Here is a 22,592-nt window from a genome sequence, read left to right as displayed (position 1 = left end):
GCTTCTTTAGTAATCTCACACATCGATAATAACTTAGAGAGCATAACATTTTTAGTACAAGAGAGAAGAAACAGAAACAAGGAGAAGGCCATCCTATAGCAGTTAAATTATAGCCTCTGGAGTCAGAATCTCTTGGATTTGCCCCACAGCTCTGTCAATTTCTAGCAGTGCGATCTTGGGCCAGTTACTTAATTGCTCTGTGCCTCCATTTCCCCTCAGTAAAACAGGGAGAGTAAGAGTGCTTACTTCAAAGGGGTACTATGAAGATTAAATGAGTCAATAAGTATAAATTACTTAGAACAAAACCTGCCACATAGATATGTTATTATATATATATATATATATATATATATATAGAGAGAGAGAGAGAGAGAGAGAGAGAGAGAGAGAGAGAGAGAAAGAGAGAGAGAGAGATCTAAACTACCAAGAAGAGTAAGTACCGATTATTTGATAACTAAACTACCAATGGAGGTGAGAGAATTTATGTTTGGTTATCCAAATGTATCCCAGATGAATCCAGACAAGGTTTCCTTTTGCCAGGCACTGACAGGGACATATAGTAAATCCTATGGCTATATTTTGGACATGGGATATATATAACCCTAAGTGCCTCGGAGGGGGTGCAAACCCTCTACAATAATAAATCCTCTCTGTGTTACCGACCCAGAAAAGGTGTTCAAAGTAAGAATTAACAGTCTCCTCCTGCCTCTCCTCCCTTTCTAAAGATTTTTACAAGACCGGTGGGATTTGCTGGCCTTTCCAATCTTCTTCCCAGGAAGTCTGAAATGGGCACTGCTAGGAGTTGCTGTATAATTACTTAGTTGATTCTAAGGAGCTTAAGTTAAGAAGTGAGGGGAAAAAAGCAGATTAACCATTTGAATACATGTCACGGCCCATCCACAAGCCCCCCCTCCCGCTCCACCATAAATGGGGGCTTCTACACTCCCCATCCGTCAACCCCCAATACGTGATCCAGGAAAATCAATTTATTGCTTTCGCTAATCCTACAACAATAGGGGTTTCATTTTCATTGTAGGGCAATTAAGTTGTCCAACGAGAAGGAACATGAGGGGAAATAGGGAGAGGGGTCTCTCCCATCCCCACAGACAGATTAGTTCCCGTGGAGGCAGCAGCGTCCGCTGTCTGTCTGGTGGTCGGTCACACGCGGCTCCTGGCTGCTACCTAGCAACGCAAAGCCAAGGAGAGAGCTCGCGGGTTCCCCAGCCTCCTCCTAGCCCTTCCCATTCATCCCTGGTGTCCTCTCTCTCTCTCTCTCTCTCTCTCTCCTCTCCTCTCCTCTCCTCTCCTCTCCTCTCCTCTCCTCTCCTCTCCTCTCCTCTCTTCCTCCCTCCCTCCTTCTCCCTCTTTCCCTCTCCCTCTATCTTCAAGCTCTCTCTCCCCTTCTTCTCTCCATTATCCTCTCTACTTGCTTGTCTTCTCTCTCCTCTTCCCCTCTTACTGTTTTTATTCTATCTCTCTCTTTCTCTGCCTCTGTGTCTGTAAAAACGTAAACTGTCCGACAACTTGGGAGAAGTTTAAGACGCTCAAACCAGAAACTTTCCCCATTCCAGCCCTCAAAACTCTGGCCGCGCAGACGCGCCCCATTCATCAACACAAAAGCTCCCACCACCGGTTTGGAAAGGAAAACCCTGCAAGAAAATGCTCCAGTATATCTGCCGCACTCTCAGCCAATCCCGCCTCCCGGCCTTATCTTGGCTCGTAAACGACCTGTATCAAGATGCGGTCTCTTGGGGGTCACCGCGGGACCAAGTTTCCCTGGTGAAAGGAGGGGGTACTCTAGCCCGCAGCCCGGGCGCGCGAAGGGATCTCCCCGGCGGGGCGCTGCAGGTGGAAAACCGCACAGAGCAGCGCCGAGGACCGCGCAGCGCCGAATAGAATAAGTCCATGGCGGGAGCAGGCTGCGCACTCGCGGGGGCGACCTCCGTTCTCCGGGGTCCAATCTCAAAGTGCTTTCCAGAAGGGTCGGGACAAACTCCCGTGGGAACAAAGACGGGATTCCCGTGGGGTGCGCTGTCACCCAAACCAGCGGGACTGCTTTCTCAAGTTTGTGGCTGCTCAGTTCCAAAGCGGGCCAAGGAAGGGGGTTCCCACTCGCCCCTCTCTGGGCAACCTGAGCGCCCCATGGGGAGCCGCCGCCCTGTCCTGCCGCCCACTCCCCACAACCCTCCACCCCCTGCCTCGCTCCCCTCCGCCCGCCGGCCACCGCCAGGGAAGTCCGGCGCCCCGAGCAGAGCTCCGCCTGGCAGGCGCTTACCTTGGCCGCTGGCCGGCACCAGGCAGGCGGCGAAAGCCAGCAGCAGCGTGCACGCCACCGCCGCCCCGCGCTCCATCCCGCCGACGGCTCTCGGCCTCGGCCTCGCCGTTCCTTCCCCGGGAGGTGGGCGCGCGTCGCGCGCTGCAGCTGCGCCTCCGCTTGCGAGCGCTCGGTGAGACCCGCACCTCGGCGGGCTCCAAGTGGCAGGAAACTGGCCCGCCCAGGGCGTCCCGTTTTTCTACCCGCGCCAGTCCCCACCCTCCAGACAGAGCATAAAGCCCTTTAGACCAGACCGCCCCGGAACTAGCATGCGGGAATCCGGCGGGGCAGGCCCCCTGCCGCCCGGCCCGCCCCCTGCACTTTGCAGCTCTGGGAGGAGTGGGACTCGAACATATGCGCACACACACACGTACTCATACAGCCTCACACTCACACCGTTGCACACGCTCACTATCAAACTCACGCAGCCTCACACACTCGCGCGCGCGCACACACTCCTCAGTCCACGTGCACACACACTTCACCGCTACACGCCTCCATTCATACGCTCACAGACTCCTCACAGTCACGCACTCACATGCGAAGACTCACACCGACACACTTACACGGCGGCACGGCCTCTCCGCAAGATTTGCCTCTGAAATGTGCTACCGACACGGTCTAAGAAAAGGAAGAAGAATAAGAGAAGGAAGGGAAGCAGTCAAGAGCCTGCTGGAGAGATCTGGGGCCATTCTCCGGTCTGCAATTCCTACGTCCTCTAGGACACCCTGGTTTCCCCCAGAACGTTGAGGCGCTGAGATGGGGTGCTCTGTGTGTTTCTGGAGGGGGTTGAATCCAGGTTGGGGAGGAGGTTGGATCCTTGTTTAGTTTTTCCTAAGTACCAGAGCTACAGGTGCCACAGCTAGACGGCGCTTCTTACAAGTCTGTTCATTTCGAAGCAAAGTGAAAAGAATGAACATCTTCTCCATCGTGCTGGCGTCCCTGGTATAGCAAGGAGAAACACATAAGAGGTTCAGAGAAACCCGCGGCTCCCTTCTTTGGGCAGCATTAGACTGGTTGGCGGGTGGGAGGGCGACCCCCAAGGGCACTCAAGTGAACCTTGCACTCACCCTCAGAGCATCCTCCTCACTCGGTACGCGACAGCAGAGGCGACAGAAAAAAAGAAGGGCTGGTGCAACCTAGTTCCTGGCCCTGGGAGCCCTGTGTGAGGAGGGGATGTTTCCGGGCCTAGGATCGCCCCAGGATCTCCGGCCCCGGTCTCTGGGCCAACTACGCCCCATGGCCCCAGGCACTGGGTCCTGGTCCAAAGAGTGAGGAGCCCTTTCTGTCAGCTAAAGGGGCAGTGACCGTGGCGGCAGCCCTGTTTCCACGAAATCCCCGGGCAGGGTCCCTCCACCTCACCCTCCCCAGGGGCAAGAACCTGGCAGTTAATGCCACCCTTTCTCTCCAGAGCACGGATCATCTGGGGCTCTGCTCCTCCCAATAGCTCGGATCGTGTACCTTCCGTGGGCTTGGGAGGTTGGTGAAGCTTTGCGGAGCTGCGGGTGGTGGTGGAGGAAGAGGGGCGGCGATAGGTAATATTTTTTGAAACACACAGAGAGGGGCAAATAGACAAGAAAGAGAAAACTAAGATTTCAAAAGAGTAGGATGTGAGAAAGGGCCGGAGAGAGTTCGTGGCTTTCTTTTCGAAGTGTCTGAATTTGGAAATCCAGAGTTCCCTGCTCAAAGTCCCTGAAACGTTCCCAGGCTCGCAGCACTGTTTAGCGCAGTGCTGCTCCGAGGAGGAGGCAGGACTGGGGACCGGGGGTAGTGGGGGCCGGGAAGCGAGGGGGACGAGTCGGGTGGGAGGAGGGAAACTGCGAGGGGGCGCAAAGCTGCGCTTTGGTCTCCGCGGGTGATTTATGCCGGTTCCGGGCGGCCGGGGCGATGGTACGAGACCGCGCCGGGGTCAGGCCAATCCAGCGCTCTCGGGGGCTGCTGCATAGTCAATGAGCGTCCCCGCACCCGCGGGTTACAAAGAGCGGCGGCGGCGGGCGGGCGCGGGGGAGGCGCGCGCCTGGGTCCACGGGCCGGCGGGGGCCGCATGCGCGGAAGGGGGGTCGCTCCCAGGACCCGCGTGGGCGCACGTGGATGCGAGAGCTTGAGCGCGGCCGCGAGTTTGTGTGTGCGCGCGCGTACGTCTTTTCACTGTAGCCGCCGGGGCTCCAAACATTCCTTTCTGCACTGAAGGGTTTTCCTCATTGTTGTTGTCTTTGTGCTCCTGTGTTGCCAACTTACTGGAATTCCTGACGTGGTTGCGCAGCGGGGCTCGGGCTGACCACCGGAGCCAGCTGCGTTTGTGTACTGGGCCGACCCCGCCGTTAATCCCAGAATAACGCCGGGGAAGGGGGAAGAATGGAGGGAAGACGGGAGGGAGGGGAGGAGATAAAGGTTGGGGATAAGAGACGACTAACAACGAGGTCCATCCTTTCCAACACTGTGTATGTAAACTCACACATTCATACTCTTTTCCACGAGGAAAAAAAATATTTTCTCAAACTCGTGCCATTGAAAACAGGCATCTTTTGCAGCCCGCACCATGCGAGTGTTATCTCCGGTGTCCACAGGTGAGAAGGCTAGTTGCTGAATTTGGAGGATTAAATCTAAAGATCAGCATCTGAGAAAGCCCTGGTTAGCGCAGTTGTGATTTAGGCCAGCATTGTTTCTATATAATGCGAAAGTGTAATATCTTTATTTTCCACATGTCTCTCTGCATGGGTGTATGTAAGACCTGACAGAGTGGTTAGCCAAAAGAGAGAAGAAAGTGCTGAAAGTGAAATTTATTCTAGTAAATTCATGTTAATTGACATCCTTGATAGAGTTTTCACTGTATTATTTTACTTATGCATATCAACGGAAATATTTTCAGAGCATTTTTCCCTATCCTGGGCCAATTTCTGCTTTCTGCAATGGTAATGAAGTTGCAAAATCTCCTTGACTAAAATCCAACTTCAGTTTTTCTATTAATTCTACCCAGAAATTCTGTTAACTCACATTCATTAATCCACTCATTTTTCTCTCAAACCCACCCACTTCTCTCAACCTCTCTATCTGTAGTCACCAACCTCTCTGATCTGAATTATGGCAAGAGCCTTATAATGGGCTGCTGGCTGTCAGTTTTGCATGCACCTGCTTGAGCAACACACACACACACGCACACACACCACACACCACACACACACACACATCTCTCCATCTATTTTCCATTCTGCAAGCAAATGATTCAAAGTGATATTTCCATCAGACTAGTGCTTTCAAACAAAAGTCATTACCTATTAGAGGGTTATGAAATCAATTTAGTAAGTCATACAGAATTATTTTCAAATGAAATAGAATAGGAACTAAAATAACTTTCATATGAAAAGGATATGTATTGTTTCACTAAACTCTTGTTTCAGATAAATGTACATGTATGTGTCACCATATAAAATATATTTCTTATTATCCATCTAGGTAAAAAATAAAAATAAAAAAATAGTCTGAACGCCCTGACCAGTGTGGCTTAGTTGAGCATAGTCCCATGCACCAAAGGTCACCAGGTTCAATTCCCTGACAGGGCACATGTCAGGTTGCAGGCTGGATCTCAGTAAGGAGCGTGCATGAGGCAGCCCATCGAGGTTCCTCTCTCTCTCTCTCTCTCTCTCTCTCTCTCTCTCTCTCTCTCTCTGTGTGTGTGTGTGTGTGTGTGTGTGTGTGTGTGTCTCTCCACTCTCTCTTCCTCTCTCCCTAAAATCAATGAAAATGTGTTTTTTAAAAAGTTTGAAGTATCTCCCCACAAGTTACTTATTAATTGAAACAATGCTCTTTGCAGTTGTGGGTATCTCTCTGGACAACTGACAAGCACTGCAAGACTGGGGACAAGAGAAAGTCCTACCCTAAGAAGCAAAATATGGGCAAGGAGGGTGTCCTGCTGCCCACAGTCAGATTAGCTCCTGCCACACATACACGCTTGCAGGGAGGCAACAGGAAGCACCATGCCTTGAGGCTGGACATAGACAATTTCTCCTTGGGCTCAGAATATTTTACATGCAAAACAAAGATTACTGGTGTTATCTACAGCGCATCCAATAACAAACTGGTCCGCACAAGACCCTAGTAAAGAACTGCATTGTACTCATTGACAGCATACCATATCCATAGTGCTATGAGTCTTGCTATCACAGCCCCTGGGCCCCAAGAAGGGAGCCAAGCTGACTTCTGAGGAGGAAGAGATTTTAAACAAAAAGCAATCAAAGAAAAGTCAGAAGAAATATGATGAAAGGAGAAAGACTGCCAAAATCAGCAGTCTCCTAGAGGAGCAATTCCAGCAGGGCAAGCATCTTGCGTGCATGGCTCCAACACCAGGCCAATGTGGTGGGGCAGATGGCTCTGTGCTACAGGGCAAGGGGCTGGATGGAGTTCTAGCTGAGGAAATTCAAGGCTTGGAAACGCAAACAAACCTCCCTCCCTCCTATCTTAGATCATATAATAAAGGTATTTAATGTTCTAAAAAATATAAAACAATAAAAATAGAAGCTGGCAGATGTTTTAATAGATTTTATTATTATTTAGGTATGGGAAGGTCAACAGATCAGGAGACAATTGCCATTGAAAGCATCACAGATCCCAAGAGAGGGACTACAGGTCACACCATGAACCACTGAAATCTTCACTCGGAGAGAGAAAGGGGGGAACTGTGGACAAGCACCTCCACTATGGTTTCAGAGGGAAGGAATAGGCAGACAGGGTAAGCAGGTTTAGAATTAGCTAGTTTTGTCTTTGAAAATCACTCCCTGGAGAGAATTCCCATGGGGAGACAATGAGGGAGTCAAAAGGTCAAGGCAAGGGGACTCAGACATTTTGTCAGGTTGCCCAGAACAAGGTGTGTCCAGCATATGCACGTAGGGCAGATGTTAAAGCATCAAGATTTCAGAAATGCGGTAAACACAACAGAAACCACATGGTATTCCTGACAAAAATGCATAACCTGAATCTAATCATGAGAAAGCATTAGACAATCATAAACTGAGGGCCATTCTATAAATAATCAACCTGTACTCTTCAAAACTGGCAAGGTCATGAAAGACAAGAAGGCTGAGAAACTTTTTATTTTTTTTAAACATTTATTTTTTTTAAATATATTTTATTGATATTTTACAGAGAGGAAAGGAGAGGGATAGAGAGTTAGAAACATCGATGAGAGAGAAGCATCGATCAGCTGCCTCCTGCACACTCATCAGCTGCCTCCTGCACACCTCCTACTGGGGATGTGCCCACAACCAAGGTACATGCCCTTGACCGGAATCGAACCCGGGACCCTTCAGTCCACAGGCCGACGCTCTATCCACTGAGCCAAACCGGTTTCGGCGGCTGAGAAACTTTTTAGAGATGAGACAACTAAATGTAACCCATGGCCTTGGGTTGGACTTGGACTGGGGAAAATAAAGCTCTAATGACATTTTGGGGAAAATAAGTAGCATTTTCAATATGGACTATAATTTGGATAATAGTACCATAATATTAAATTGTCTGATATTGATTGTAAGAGAATGTCCTTGTTCCTAGGAAATACTATTAAGGGGTTCAGGAACATGATTTTTGCAACTTATTCTCAAATAATTCAGGGGGTGTGGAAAGTGTGTGTGTGAGAGGGGGGAGGGAGACAGAGAGTGTGTGTGTGTGTGTGTGTGTGTTTTAGGGAGAAAGAGGAAACAAATGGGCAGAGTATGTGGGAGTTTCTTGCAACTTTTCTGTAAGCTTGAAATTATAGTAAAATGAAATTATTTTTTAAGTTTGTGAAACTTTGCATTAAATCATAAGTTCCATGGGGACAGTTCCTCTCATCTCCCAGTGTTTGTTCTTATTATTCTTACTGTCTACAACAGTGGTCGGCAAACTCATTAGTCAACAGAGCCAAATATCAACAGTACAACTATTGACATTTCTTTTGAGAGACAAATTTTTTAAACTTAAACTTCTTCTAATGCCACTTCTTCAAAATAAACTCGCCCAGGCCGTGGTATTTTGTGGAAGAGCCACACTCAAGGGGCCAAAGAGCCGCATGTGGCTCACGAGCCACAGTTTGCCGACCATGGGTCTAGAACATTCTTCCCCTCCTAAAACTTTCCTTCATCTAGTTAACTCTTATTCAACTTTCCAGTCTCGTCTAAAATGTCTCTTCTTCCAGGAAGTCTTCCCTAATTCCCCATTCTGAATTATGAGGCCCCTTTTTAAAAATCTTTATTGTTAAAAGTATTACAAATATCCCCTTTTTTTCCCCTTTGACCCCTTCTAGCCCGAAACCACCCCCACCCAAGGCCTTCACCAAACTATTGTCTGTGTCCATTGGTTATGCATATACACTGAGTGGCCAGATTATTATGATCTCTGAATGCATAATAATCTGGCCACTCAGTGTATATGTGTGTGTGTGTGTGTGTGTGTGTGTGTGTGTGTGTGTGTGTGTGTGTATTAGAGGCCCGGTGCATGAATTTGTGCATGGGTGGGGTCCGGCCAGCCTAGCCAGTGGGAGGGGACATGGGCGGTTGGCCGGCCTGCCTGCTGGTTGAACTCCTGGTCAAGGGGACAATTTGCATATTAGCCTTTTATTATATAGGATATACACTGAGTGGCCAGATTATTATGCATTCAGAGATCATAATAATCTGGCCACTCAGTGTATGTGTACAAGTTATTTGGTTAATCTCTTCCCAAGCTCCCACCTCTTCTTTTAATGTAAATATAGTGTTTTATTTGCTACAAATCTACTGGGGGGAAAACTGTTATTTCTATTATATAGCATTCACAGAGAAATAATTTCTCTCTTCCTCCTCCTCCTCCTCCTCCTCCTCCTCTCCTCCTTTTGTCCTCCTCCTCCTCTCTCACCCACAAAGACATATATATTCACTGTTTTTTTTTAATTAATCCTAAACCTGAGGATATATTTTCATTGATTTTATTTGTTATTTTTGTTAATCCTAACCCAAATATATTTTTTGCATTGATTTTTAGAGAGTGGAAGGGAGTGGGAGAGACAGAGAGAAACATCAGTGTGAGAGAGACACATCCATTGGTTGCCTCCTGCATGTATCCCAACCAGGGCTGAGCCTACAACCAAAGTACTAGCCCTTGACTAGAATGGAACCCACAACCTTTCAATCCACCGGCCGACACTCTATCCACTGAGGCACACCAGCCAGTGCTGTCCATTATTTTCTGAATACAATTAATATTTTACCAAGTTTAAGTGACTGTTCAAAAATTACATCATCATAATTCACTGTGGATTTCATATGCTTCTGAAAGCAATAAGCAGAAAAGATTATTAGTACATGTTAACCTAAAATCAAGTGAAATGTGACAGTGGTCTATATTTCAGCCCTAACAAGCATGTCCCTCAGAGTTCTCAGAGTGAGCAGCCAGCCTCAAGGCCCACTCATAATTCTCCAGTGCTTTCATCATTTCTCCTTTCAATTTATACATGATCCCAAGATGCTCAAGCTTTCTTCATCTAATTCATTTCTCCAAATAAATGATACTTTTATCCTTTGCTAATGATGCCTCTTCTATTTTTAGTGCTTTTAAATAATGGATAATTGCATCGGCTTCAGATTTCCTTTGAAATTCCTGAAACCATCCATAGTAGAAATATATCTCTTGCAGTTTTTCTTCCTCAAGGGATTTTATGCATAACACTTTTTGATAAGTGTCTTCAGCATTTCTATAGTTGCCTGCTTCTATGTACATTATCTACCAGGAGTATATAAGCCATGTCAAATGTGGGAGTTTCCTCCAGAGCAAATTCAAAATGAGCTCCAGTTAGTCCTGTCATTCTGTCAACATGTTCTCTATCCTGTCCTCTAGACTGCCAGTTTGTAGCTTTCTATATTTGAAAAACTTGTGATCTATAGCAAAGCCCTGCCCTAGCTGGTTTGGCTCAGTGGATAGAGCGTCGGCCTGGGGACTGAAGGGTCCCAGGTTCGATTCTGGTCAAGGGCATGTACCTTGGTTGCAGGCACATCCCCAGTAGGAGGTGTGCAGGAGGCAGCTGATCGATGCTTCTCTCTCATCGATGTTTCTAACTCTCTATCCCTCTCCCTTCCTCTCTGTAAAAAATCAATAAAATATATTTAAAAAAAAAAGAAAAAACTTATAATTAAATCAGAAATGTATCAAAATAATTCAGGAATAAAGAAAAACATTAAAAAATATATATATAGCAAAGCCCTATCTGGTGATGCAGGAAGGCAGAGAAGGGTGTTGCCTGCAAGGCTGTTTTTAAGAACCAATGAGCTTTATCTAGGAGTCTTTAAAAAAAAAAAAAAAACTTGACCACATATTGAAAGATATAGGTCTGCTAGGACTTGTTCCATGCTTCTTCAATGTACTTTTCTCCTTCAGCTTCTTGCCCTACAAACTGAAACTTCAGGGTGAGGAGAGCCTTAATATATGCATCTTCTGGATTTAGCCTGATGGCCTTTTTAAGGAGGTGCAGAAAAAGTCGCACTAATCTGTGATACTTTGTTAAAGCTGACCAGACCATAGGTGGTGATTGCATACCCAATGCTGAATTCAGGGTTTTCAGGACCACTTCCAGAGCCCTGACCTGTTCATCTCCACATTTCAGCAAGACCCACCATTCTTCCTCATAGTCCACTTCAGGACACTCCATTCTATAGCAGGAGGGAGTGGCAAACTTCCTGCAAGTGTTCTCCACCTTCTCAGGTAGATCTGGGCTTCTGCCAGCCTGCCCAGGTGGTAATACAGCCTGGCATAGTTGCCCTAGGTAACCAGCCTTCTCATGTCTGATTGGTTGGCATGTTCTCCTTGGATTACATCTTCAACTTTTTTCAAGCTCTCCAGGACTTCCTCTTCTGGCCTTTCAGGTGTTTCAGGCCAGTAGGTGCTTGTATTCTCACATGGTTTTTGGTGTCTTAAGAACTCAGTGTCATTGAGTATCCTTTTTTCTAATTCAGGCATTTCAGTGTCCTCAATTAGCCAAGTTTAACATACATCTCAACTGCTCAAGCCAATCTTTGGCCTGATCTTCATCAGAATTCTTACTCACGGTTGCTATGAATTAGGCAGCAATTCTGCAGTGTTTTATTTAGCTGGATGGGCTCCTCTGAGACCTGGCCAGCCAGGCAGCCCTTCTATATGCCCTCATAGCTTTCTTTATTCCCCTCACCCAACGCTTGTCACACTTGTCTTCCCCTGGCCTCCACAAAGCTTCTCCCTCTGCTGTCAGAACAATTTGGGGGAGTCATGCTGACCATATCAGTCACTTGGCTGTAACACTCCAACAGTGTTCCCATTATTCCTGAAATAAAATTCAAAGGTTTTAGCATGGTCTACGAGCTCTTGCACAATCTGGCCCATGGCCATCTTTTGACTCTCATATGACAGTCTAGACATACTGTCCTCCACTTAGTTCCTCAAACATACCATCTACTTTCCCGACTTTGAGGGTAAGATTAGGGGAGAGACAGGCAGAGGTTCATGGGGCTGCCTAAATTCCTGATCATGCTCTAGGTCTAGTTCCTAACCTAGAATATCCAACCAATAATCCTCCTTTTGCTTGAACAAGCTTGTGTGGATCTCTGCCCCTTACAAAACAGAGCCAGACTGAAACCATCAAAAAAAGTGCCAAAATACATCAAGGTATCTGACAAACTAGATCCAGAAACATAGAACTATGGAACAGACTGATGAATTTCAGAGGGAAGGTGGGGGAGGGGAGTGGGGGAGGAAGAGATTAACCAGGGAATTTATATGCATATATGCATAGCCCATGGACACAGATAATAGTGTCGTAAAGGCGTGGGAGGGGTAGATGAGGGGAGGTGGGGAGGGGGGGAACATATGTAATACTTTCAACAATAAAGAATTATTTTTTAAAAAAATTAAATAAGTAAAAATAAAAGACATCAAGGTATCTCACCGACCAACCAGCCCCAGTACACTTCTGATGTAGTAACAATGCAATCCACAAGGGAAGAACATTGTATTTATTTTGACTCGCCAGCTTCAAGACCAGGTAGGTCCTGAGTCATGAGCCAGCTGCCTCTTCTTGGTGCATAGCCAGGGCTAAGATCTAAAGGGACAATCAGTGCAGCAGCCATCTTTTCCAAACCAAAAATGGAGACACCAGATATACTATGACAAGGAAATCCTCCTGATAGGCAAATATAGTCATATGAAAAGTCTTGGCAGAGGTTTAAAAAAACAATAGGAAATCAAACAAGTCTCACTGATTGGAAAAAAAATTCAATAAAATTAGGACTTTCCTGAAATTCTTATGACTTAAAGATACAATGACTTAGCCCAGCCCACGTGGCTCAGTGGTTGAGTGTTGACCTATGAATCAGGAGGTCATGGTTCCATTCCCAGTCAGGGCACATGCCTGGGTTGTGGGCTCAACTCCCAGTGTGGGGCATGCAGGAGGCAGCCAATCAATGATTCTCTCTCATCATTAATGTTTCTCTCTCTCTCTCTCTCTCTCTCTCTCTCTCTCTCTCTCTCTCCCTCCCTCTCTCCCTCTCTCCCTCTCTCCCTCCCTCCCTCCCTCCCTTCCTCCCTCTCCCTTCCTCTCTGAAACCAATAAAGATATTTTAAAAAAATAAAGAGATACAATGACTTAAAGATTCGATCCTTGGGAGGCAGGTGGGCCTAAGGCAGGCATAAACTCTGCATTTGGTTTCTGGCATTGCTTTCAAATCAGACCTTACAAGATGCAAGTTATTCTGAGATCTTGAGATCTTATACACTATGGAAAACATACTCAGGGTATTTTAAAGTTTTAACTTTTCCTTAGCAGTACTTGCCTTTAGGACCTATAGACCCAGAGACATGGAAACATCCAACAGACTGTCAAATCTCAGAGGGAAGGCAGGGGAGGGGGGCTAGAGGGAAGCGATCAAACAAGGAACTCATATGCATATATGTATAACCCATAGACACAGATAATAGGATGGTGAAGACCTGGGGGTAGAGAGGGGGGGTGAGAGAGGTCATTGGGGGGGAAAGGGGACATATACTGCCAACAATATTTTTTAAAAATTGTAAGGATTCCTCAATATCCAACACACACATGAAAAAAAAAACAAAAAAACAATCTAAGTTTTAAAAGGATCAGTATATCTCTGTTCCCTGGGGACATTTGTCAATAGTTGGAGACCTTTTTGATGGTTGGGGATGGGGGTTCTATTGTCATCTAGGGGGTAGAGTCCAGGGATGCTGCTAAACATCCTACACTGAACAGGACAACCCCCACCACCACCACCACAAGAAATTAACTGCCATCATTTCACTAGTTCAAGGTCAAGAAACGCTGATTTGTGACAACAAAATCTTTACATTGGATTTCAGACCTTTAGATCAAGAATAGTATCATAAAATCCAGTTAAAAAACACTTCTGCTCATTTCATTTTCCTAATAACTGGGCAATCCATTGGACAAAGGACTATAATTCCATAGATTAGAATCCATTCAGGAGGAACAGACATTAACATGGGCATGCCAAGAAGCATGGAGAGGAGGCATATCAGCTCTCATGCTTTAGTGACATTTAAGTAAATGCAAGCTAAACAGGAAGAGTACTTCTTTCCCTTCTTCTCTCTGGTGGACCAACTGCTATTTTTTCTTCAAGCCTCAGGTCAAATGTTTTCTCCTTTGTGGTAAAATTTCCTCCAACTCTCCCAGAGGCCTCTTTCTTTTCCATAACCCCATCCCACCAAACACTAACCTTCATTAGGATACTGGCCACATTCATATCTCCTCCAATAAACTTTGTACTTTCAAAATTCTTTTTTAAATAATCATTTTAATTATAGAGTAGATTTACATAAAAATTGCAAGGACAGTACAAAGAGCTCCCACATATCCCACACACCTTTTCACATATTATTAACAACTTACATTACTATGATACATTTGTAATTAATTAGTCATTATTGATACATTATTATGAACTAAAGTCCATACCTTATTCACATTTCCTTAGTTTTACCTAATGTGCTTTTTCTGTTCCCAGATCCCATCCAGAATACTACATTACATGTAGTCATCATGCCTCCTTTGGCTCTTCCTGGTTGTCACAGTTTCTCAGGCATTGTTTTTGTTTTTGTGACTGACTGTTTTGAAGAATACTGGTCAGGTATTTTGATGACTTTGACTGTTAGGTGACTTTGACTGTTTTGAAGAGTACTAGTCAGGTATTTTGAATAATACCCCTTAATTGAGATTTGTCTGATGTTTTCTGATGATTAGAATGGAGTTATGGGTCCTGGGGGCAAGACTACAAAGATAAAGGGCCATTTTCCTCACATTTTATCAAGAGTGCATACCATCAACATGACTTACCATGTCGATGTTAATCTTGATCACCTGGCTGAAGTATTGTTTGTCAAATTTATCCATAGTAGTCATTCCTTTCCTCCTTCTCATTCTGTACTCTTTTGTTTTTAATTTATCTTTATTGTTGAGAGTATTACAGATGTCCTTCCTTTTTTCCCCTCATTGCCCCCCTCCACCCAGCTCATGCCCCACCCCAGGCCTTTAAAACAAAGTCATTATGGCCAACCCACACTTAAGGAGTAGGAAGTTTTATACCCCATCTCCTGAGGGTGAAGTGGGGGAATGCTTCTTCATGGATAGATTTAACTATTCACCCCTATTTATTTATTTATTCAATAATTTATTTATATCAATATGGAATAATATATATTTATTTTATAGTTTGGATTATAACTCAATACTACTGAATTTATTGCTCAAGTGGTTCTAGCTTTGGTCATTGGGAGCTCTTTCAGTTGGCTCCTAGGTCTCTTTGGCATACAGCCATCATTGTGGGGGGGTTTGTTTTTGTCTTTGTTTTAAGCACTTCCTTACTTTCTGGCACTACAAGATGTTCCAGGTTCATCTGGTGTATTTCTACTACAAGATGTAGTCATTCCTCCTTCTTGGTGGCCTAAACGCCAATGTTTATCTCACTAACACCAGGATACTACCAAAAGCTATGATTAATTTTTTTAACATTTTATCATCCAGTTTCCATTAGACATCTTAGTTCAGGGCAGTTTACAAATTGAAAATGCCTTGAGAAGAAAAGTAGCAGAGAATTTCGGGCTTACTTCGATGTTTTCCCTTCCTATCTTGGTCTCTCAACTGCTAGATGACTTGTTGCTCTCCAATGTCTTTAAACAGTTGTTTTATATTTTAATTTTTTTTTGTATAGTTGAGACTATTCCCTGATACTACACCAAAACTCAAAAATCTGTAGTTTCTTCAAGATTAATTATAATATGGAATCTGAAACCATATCAATGAACTTTTCATCTTCAGTTATATTAAAATCCATTGGTCTATCACTTTGAATGAATTTTGTAATATTATTCACTGGTCTCTTGGAAAATATTAGTTCACAGTTCTGTAGTTTTTCTAAAAGTTGATACATTTATTAAGAAATTTTTAGCCCTAGCCGGTTTGGCTCAGTGGATAGAGCGTCAGCCTGCGGACTGAAGGGTCCCAGGTTCGATTCCGGTCAAGGGGATGTACCTTGGTTGCGGGCACATCCCCAGTGGGGAGTGTGCAGGAGGCAGCTGATCGATGTTTCTCTCTCATCGATGTTTCTAAGTCTCTATCCCTCTCCCTTCCTCTCTGTGAAAAATCAATAAAATGTATTTTTTTAAAAAAAAGAAATTTTTAAAATTACATTGACTAATATTACCACAAAACTCATCCAAACAAAGTCTTTATGTATTGTTAAGCTATCAAGCTTCCAGTCACAGATAATAAGTTTTCCAAAATTCTAATTTCCAGTTGAGAGCATAATATGTTCTGACTAATGATTGCAGGGCACCTTACTGTTACAGGAACCTCTTTAGTAACAAATACATCACAAAAAGAAAAATTCACTATATTTGAATATCTTGCAAGATAACATTTGGATGATATATTACAGTTTAAATTAAAATGTAGCAATACTTCAGAATTTGTACATTCTATCAACATAAAGGTGACAACTTATAAAAATAATATTGAAGCCTAGAAATATCTCAGCCTAAAAGGAAATTAGGTTAAATAGGAAACTTTTCAAAATTAGGATAAAAATCAAAATACAACCTACCATTAGCAATGTTTGGAAGGCATTGATTCTGCTGCCATCTGATTTCACTGACCATGAGAATTTTGGGTAAGTTGGTGGAACACTTTTTGACCAGTAGCTACAAATTTCATTTTTTAAGATTGATTTACTACTTATGTGACTCTATGATAAAAGTCCTTACTATTTTTCAAATTGGAATATTAGAGCCCTAGCTAGGTGGCTCAGTTGGTTGGAGTATCCACCTGTACACCAAGAGGTGTGGGTTTGATTCCTGGTCATGGCACCTATCTAGGTTGTGGGTTCAATCCCTGGTGGGGGCGTGTACTAGTATATGAGGCAGCTGATCAATGTTTCTCCCTCACATTGATGTTTCTTTCTTTCTTTCTCTCTCTCCCCCTCTCTCTAAAAATCAATTTAAAATAACATATCCTTGGGTGAGGATCTAAAAAGAAAAAGGAAATTGAGGTTCTAGAAGAGAGACTTGCAAATTCTTTTCTTCCAGCACTGCCCCTTCCAGTAGATGGAGAAAGATAAGGATATTTTCCATACCTGAGAGCCTTTGCTGCTGCTGCCTCAGAGTGGGCTGGTTTTCATCTGGGCTCCTGTCTTCACTAACCAGTCATGGGAAATCTTCTCTCTATTGTCCTAACTCGTTTAGTTATGTCAACCAATAACTAACTAATTGCCTCAATTATAACAGAAAAGAAAAAGTATGAGAACTAGGACCTTATGAATTAAAAAAAAAAACTTCATTTGCCTTTCATAAACCCTCTTACTTATAATTTGACTCTAATTTCACTGCCATATCACTTTAGTTACTAGACATTCAAAATATTAGCCTATTGGAAATACTAAACATTTTTATCTTCATAAAATGTTTATGAAATCAGTTTGCAGAGTAGCATGTGCTGTTTTGTTAAAGGATGTTTGTGTGTGTGTGTGTGTGTGTGTGTAGAGAAAGAGAGAGAGAGAGAGGCATAAGATCAAGACTGAGAATGAATTCTACTTGAAAGAATGATCACTGAATCATTAAGAGTGCTTAGCACCAAATGGTAGAATTTGGGATAGTTTTTGTAGGTTTTCTATATTGCTTAAATTATCCACAATGAACACATGTTATCTTTATGAAAAGAGGGGAAAAAAAAACAATTAAGTTACTATTATTGGCCATAAGACAGTTTCCGAAGTTTTTTTGATGACCTACCTTATTCTTCATAGCTTAAGAACTGGGTTCTATGAAAAGTAACCTCACAGTGATCTGATCATAAATTCCTAACTGGGTAGATCATAGTGGAAAGTCATGCCCCAAGCCTATAACTTCTTTAGTAAAAGGCTTATATTTGCCTTAACCAAAGCCCTGTCCATTGTTTCTGTGCATCTAGGTTAACACAACTTTGAAATACCCCCTTTCAGACCCCTCCTTCTAAAGCGCGACCACCCTCAAGAGAGCACATAATCATAAATGAAACCTCAAACTGCTATTCTCCAGAGCATTTGAGATCTTTCTCCCTGGCAGACATTAACAGTTGGTTCAAATAAGCTCATACAAATTCTTTACAAGTTTGAATGTCCTTATGTTGACGGAACATTTGGGAAATTTTCTAAAGTCACCAACAAGCAAGTGACATGGCCAGAACCTGATTTACAGTTGACATTCAATACTATTTTATATTAGTTTCAGGTGTACAGCACAGTGATTAGACATTTATATAATTTACAAAATGATCCCCCTCCTGTAAATCTAGTCAATAACATTGTAATAACTAGGCATGGTGCCAGGTGGGTACTAGACTTACCAGGAGGGTAATTTACAAAAATGTAAATGATAAAAAATAAACATTTGACAATAAGAGAAAGAGAAATGGAAGTCAACAATAGAGAGCCAGCTTTACTCTACTTTCTTATCATGGGAAAATCTATTTGGCAATCAACATAGACTGAAAAGTTCCTCCAGATCATCCCATGCTTTTGTCCTCCTTTGGGGCTTCCAGATTTCTTCCTTTTTTTCCTGAAAACTGATAAAACCCCTATTTACTCAACTTTCAAAAGTAAATATGTAATTTAAAACGTTTATACCCCAAATTAACTCAGGAGGGTTTTTTGTGTAAACCTTCAGCTAAAGGGTTTGCCACATTACGCATTAGGCCCTTTCATGACAACAGCATTTCAATGAGTTGACTCTGCTTATGTAAAGTTGCACAATCAGCCTGGCCAGTGTGGCTTGCGGTTGAGTGTTGACCTATGAACCAGGAGGTCACGGTTCGATTCCTGGTCAGGGTACATGCCTGGGTTACAGGTCAGAGCACATGTCTAGGTTGCAGGCTCAATCCCCAGTTGGGGGCATGCAGGAGGCAGCCAATCAATGATTCTCTCATCATTGATATTTCTATTGATCTCTCCCTTTCCCTTTCTCTCTAAAATAAATTAAATATGTATATATTTTTTAAAGTTGCACAAGCAAATCCATCATTTTTTAAAATATATTTTATTGATTTTTTTACAGAGAGGAAGGGAGAGGGATAGAGAGTTAGAAACATCGATGAGAGAGAAACATCAATCAGCTGCCTCCTGCACACCCCCTACTGGGGATGTGCCCACACCAAGGTACATGCCCTTACATAACTAAACAAGGGAATCGAACCCGGGACCCTTCAGTCTGCAGGTCAACACTCTACTGAGCCAAACCGGCCAGGGCAAATCCATCGCTTTTTTCCTCCAATTTTTTTTAAAGCTAAAAGAATAAGAAAATAAATAAAATGGTCAGAAACCACTTAAGTTTTCTGATTTTTTTAAGCATGCAGCTATGTCTTTTTTTCACATCACATTAATTCCACAAGTAACGTTGACTTGGCTATTAAAATGTTTTATAGCAAGTGTATGAAATAGACACAAAGTTGTCTAATGTTCTTTTTTTTTAATAATTCTTTATTGTTGGAAGTATTACATGTGTCCCCTTTTTTCCCACATTGACCCCTGCCTACTCCCCCACCCCCTCAACCCACCCTACCCTTCTCCCTACCTAACCTACCCCCACCCCAGGCCCTCACCGCCCCATTTTCTGTGGCCATGGGCCATGTATATATGCATACAAGGTCCTTGGTTGATTACTTCCCATCCACTCACCCTCCCCCACCTTCCCTCCTAGATTCCTAGAACAGAGTGTGGAATTACGTGGTCCTTACCTTCCAGGGACTACTAATCTTGAACAGAGTTTGGCAAACTGCAGACCAAATGCACCAGCTGCCTATTTTTTTGTACAGCCTACAAGCTAAGGATAGTTTTTATAATTTTACATGGTTGGAAAAAAAATCCAAAGAAGAATAGCATTTCATGACATGTAAACATGTGAAATTCAAATTTCAGTGCCCAGCCTGACTGGTTAGAGCATTGTCCCAATACACCAAGGTCGCAGTTCGATGCCCAGTCAGGGCACATACAAGAATCAATCAATGAGTGCATAAATAAGTGAAATAACGAATGAATATTTCTCATTCCCTCTCTCTCTCTCTCCCTTTCTCATGTTCTCCCTCTCACTCGCTCTCCCTTCTTCTCTAAAATCAATAAATAAAAATTAATACTAAAAATAAATTTCCTTGCCCAGAATTCAAGTTTTATCTGAACACAGCTATACTAATCCATTGAAGTACTGATTATGGCTGCTTTCCTACTAGAAGAGCAGAACTGAGGAGTCATGACAGAGACAATGCAGCCCACACAGCCTAAAATAATTACTATCTGGCCACTTACAGAAAGAGTTTGCCAACCTCTGATCTAGAAAGTGAAGTGGAATGCATATGGCTATAACTGTGAACTCAGGCAGGCTGGGCCAAGTACCATGTGAGTGATGCTCAGCCAATGTTGAGTGCTGGGAGGCTGCGAAGGAGAGCAGGGAGACCAAAGAAGGCATCATGGAGGAAGCAGCTTTCAAACTGGTCCTTGAAGGATAGGAAGGGTTTCAATAAGTGACAATTCAGAAAAGAAGGTTGTTAACCAAGGCAAGAGTTTCACAGAGAAAGGAGAAGGGAAAGTATAAGCTGGAAAGGGCTCTGGGGATAAGACACCCCAACTGTACTATCAAAAGGCATTATTAGAAGCAAAAAATGTGAATACCCCGGTGGATGTCCCCTCTTTATTACATGCTAAAAATCATTAATAATCACAAACATCAAAAGCTAAATATTGTAACACTTTAATTCTTAACACTCTCATCTGGAATTCGGTGCATTGCAAAAACTATTAGCGCAAAGTGTGTTAAGAAATTGCATCGCCGAAACCGGTTTGGCTCAGTGGATAGAGCGTCGGCCTGCGGACTCAAGGGTCCCAGGTTCGATTCCGGTCAAGGGCATGTACTGTGGTTGCGGGCACATCCCCAGTGGGGGGTGTGCAGGAGGCAGCTGATCGATGTTTCTCTCTCATCGATGTTTCTAGCTCTCTATCCCTCTCCCTTCCTCTCTGTAAAATATCAATAAAATATATTTAAAAAAAAAAAAAAAAAGAAATTGCATAGTCTGAGAAATAGGAGACACTTGATTGCATTGGTCAGTAGCCACACCATTGGTGATTTGAATAAAATGGATATGAACTTGCATGATTTGTTCTTGGATGTGTCACTCTACCCAAAGAAACATCAGCATTTTAAAACTATATTTTAATATGTCAAGTCTACATCTGCATGGATGGTGACTTAAAAGGCAGCTAACAAAAATGTGCCAGTCTCCAGAAATCCTATATGACTGCCAAAATAGATGAACTGTGTCAGTAATCCAAAGGTCCTGAGCGCCCTGGATTGATGGTCACTAGGTAGTCAATTTTTTACCCATTTGCAAAGGTGTTTTCTTAGCTAAGAACCTTCCCAGATTACAATCTCTTAGGAAAAAGCGAAGTTCCTACCCTTGGACCCTGAGATGATTAAGGTAACTGTTTTACTTCATAAACCACAGGGGAGGTTTAAAAAGGAAATGTTTAGCTCTTACTGTTGCTTTTGTACATATTCAAAGTGTAAGGCGTTTCATGGGCAAGCTTGGCTGGGCAGGCAGCGCTGCACAGGGGAGCCTTTCTGATGTTATAAAAAGAGTATTTTCAGCAAGTTCTCCTTCCAGAGCCTCCCAAAAATAAAGCTCCTGCGCCTACACAGGCAACCATCACAATTAAAAACTACATTGCCTGAGTCCCAACTCTTACTCTCCTAGCTGTGTGACTTTGGCAACACCGCCTTGGGTGGTAACCTCCCAGTGACTCAGTATCTGCAAAATGGGACTAATAATAGTGTTTATCCCATACAGTTTTTGTGAGGATTAGTAAGTCTCAGTTATTATTGATGGCTCCACTATGTAAGTCCTCAGAGAACTCCAAGATACCCACCCTTCTCTTTCTGTCAAGGAGTCTTCTGTCTTTCCCAGAGTCCATTCTATTAATGACCCCACATTTTTCATTATTTCCATGCTTCTTTTCTTACCACCATTCATCAACCCCACTGCATCCTTCATGAAGTATAATAACCTCAGAAAAGGTCTACCCTTTTTGAATTTTCAAGAAGGATGAACAGGGTAGAGCTCTATGACTAGAGGCATCTATCTATTACTTAGTTGAGCTAGAGACAAGCTGGATTGTATTTATATTTATAGCTGAGGTCTCCACAGCTGAGAGTGGAGCAATTAATGCCCTTAGATCTTCCAAAGTTTCCTCAAAAATCTGTAAACCTTTGTTCAAAAATACTTCTCTGGCCCAAGAACTAAGTATGTGACTATTGGGATAAGAAATCAATGACAGCCAAAACCGGTTTGGCTCAGTGGATAGAGCATCAGCCTGTGGACTGAAAGGTCCCAGGTTCGATTCTGGTCAAGGGCATGTACCTTGGCTGCGGGCACATCCCCAGTAGGGGGTGTGCAGGAGGCAGCTGATCGATGTTTCTCTCTCATCGATGTTTCTGACTATCTATCCCTCTTCCTTCCTCTCTGTAAAAAATCAATAAAATATATTAAAAAAAAAAGAAATCAATGACAAAGGCTATTAACTTTTAGTACTCAAGAAGTCTCATAAAAAACAAATCTAAAAGGGCAGGGAAGTGGGGGAAGGTGTCGTTAAAGAATTATCCATGTAGTCAGCTATTTCAAAGAAGCTTCATTAAAGATTGAAGTTTTGTTTTTAGTTATAAAAGACCTAATATAGTGTCCAATTTCAAATCTCTGCAGTGA

At 43.4% G+C, this 22,592-nt stretch overlaps 1 protein-coding gene and 1 pseudogene across 2 annotated transcripts in view; both read right to left on the bottom strand.

The window, feature by feature from the left end:
• LRP2 (LDL receptor related protein 2) overlaps positions 1-2,351 on the bottom strand; it is a gene marked incomplete at its 5' end in the record, with an annotated part of 209,763 nt that extends 207,412 nt beyond the window's left edge. The window contains one exon of the mRNA XM_080669070.1: positions 2,276-2,351. Coding sequence (XP_080525196.1) covers positions 2,276-2,351 — 76 coding nt within the window. The remainder of the gene's footprint in view (positions 1-2,275) is intronic.
• Positions 2,352-10,493: 8,142 nt separating this feature from the next.
• On the bottom strand, positions 10,494-11,677 carry LOC308248218 (interferon-induced protein with tetratricopeptide repeats 1B-like; annotated as a pseudogene). The gene is made up of 2 exons: positions 11,578-11,677; positions 10,494-11,365 (listed from the first exon to the last, which is right to left on the bottom strand). The product of its transcript is annotated as an interferon-induced protein with tetratricopeptide repeats 1B-like (transcript).
• Positions 11,678-22,592: the final 10,915 nt, after the last annotated feature.

The sequence above is a fragment of the Plecotus auritus genome (genome assembly GCF_963455305.1).
Source record: "Plecotus auritus genome assembly, chromosome: 5".
In the NCBI taxonomy this organism is placed as follows: domain Eukaryota; kingdom Metazoa; phylum Chordata; class Mammalia; order Chiroptera; family Vespertilionidae; genus Plecotus; species Plecotus auritus.
This window is presented reverse-complemented; position numbering and strand designations above follow the sequence as displayed.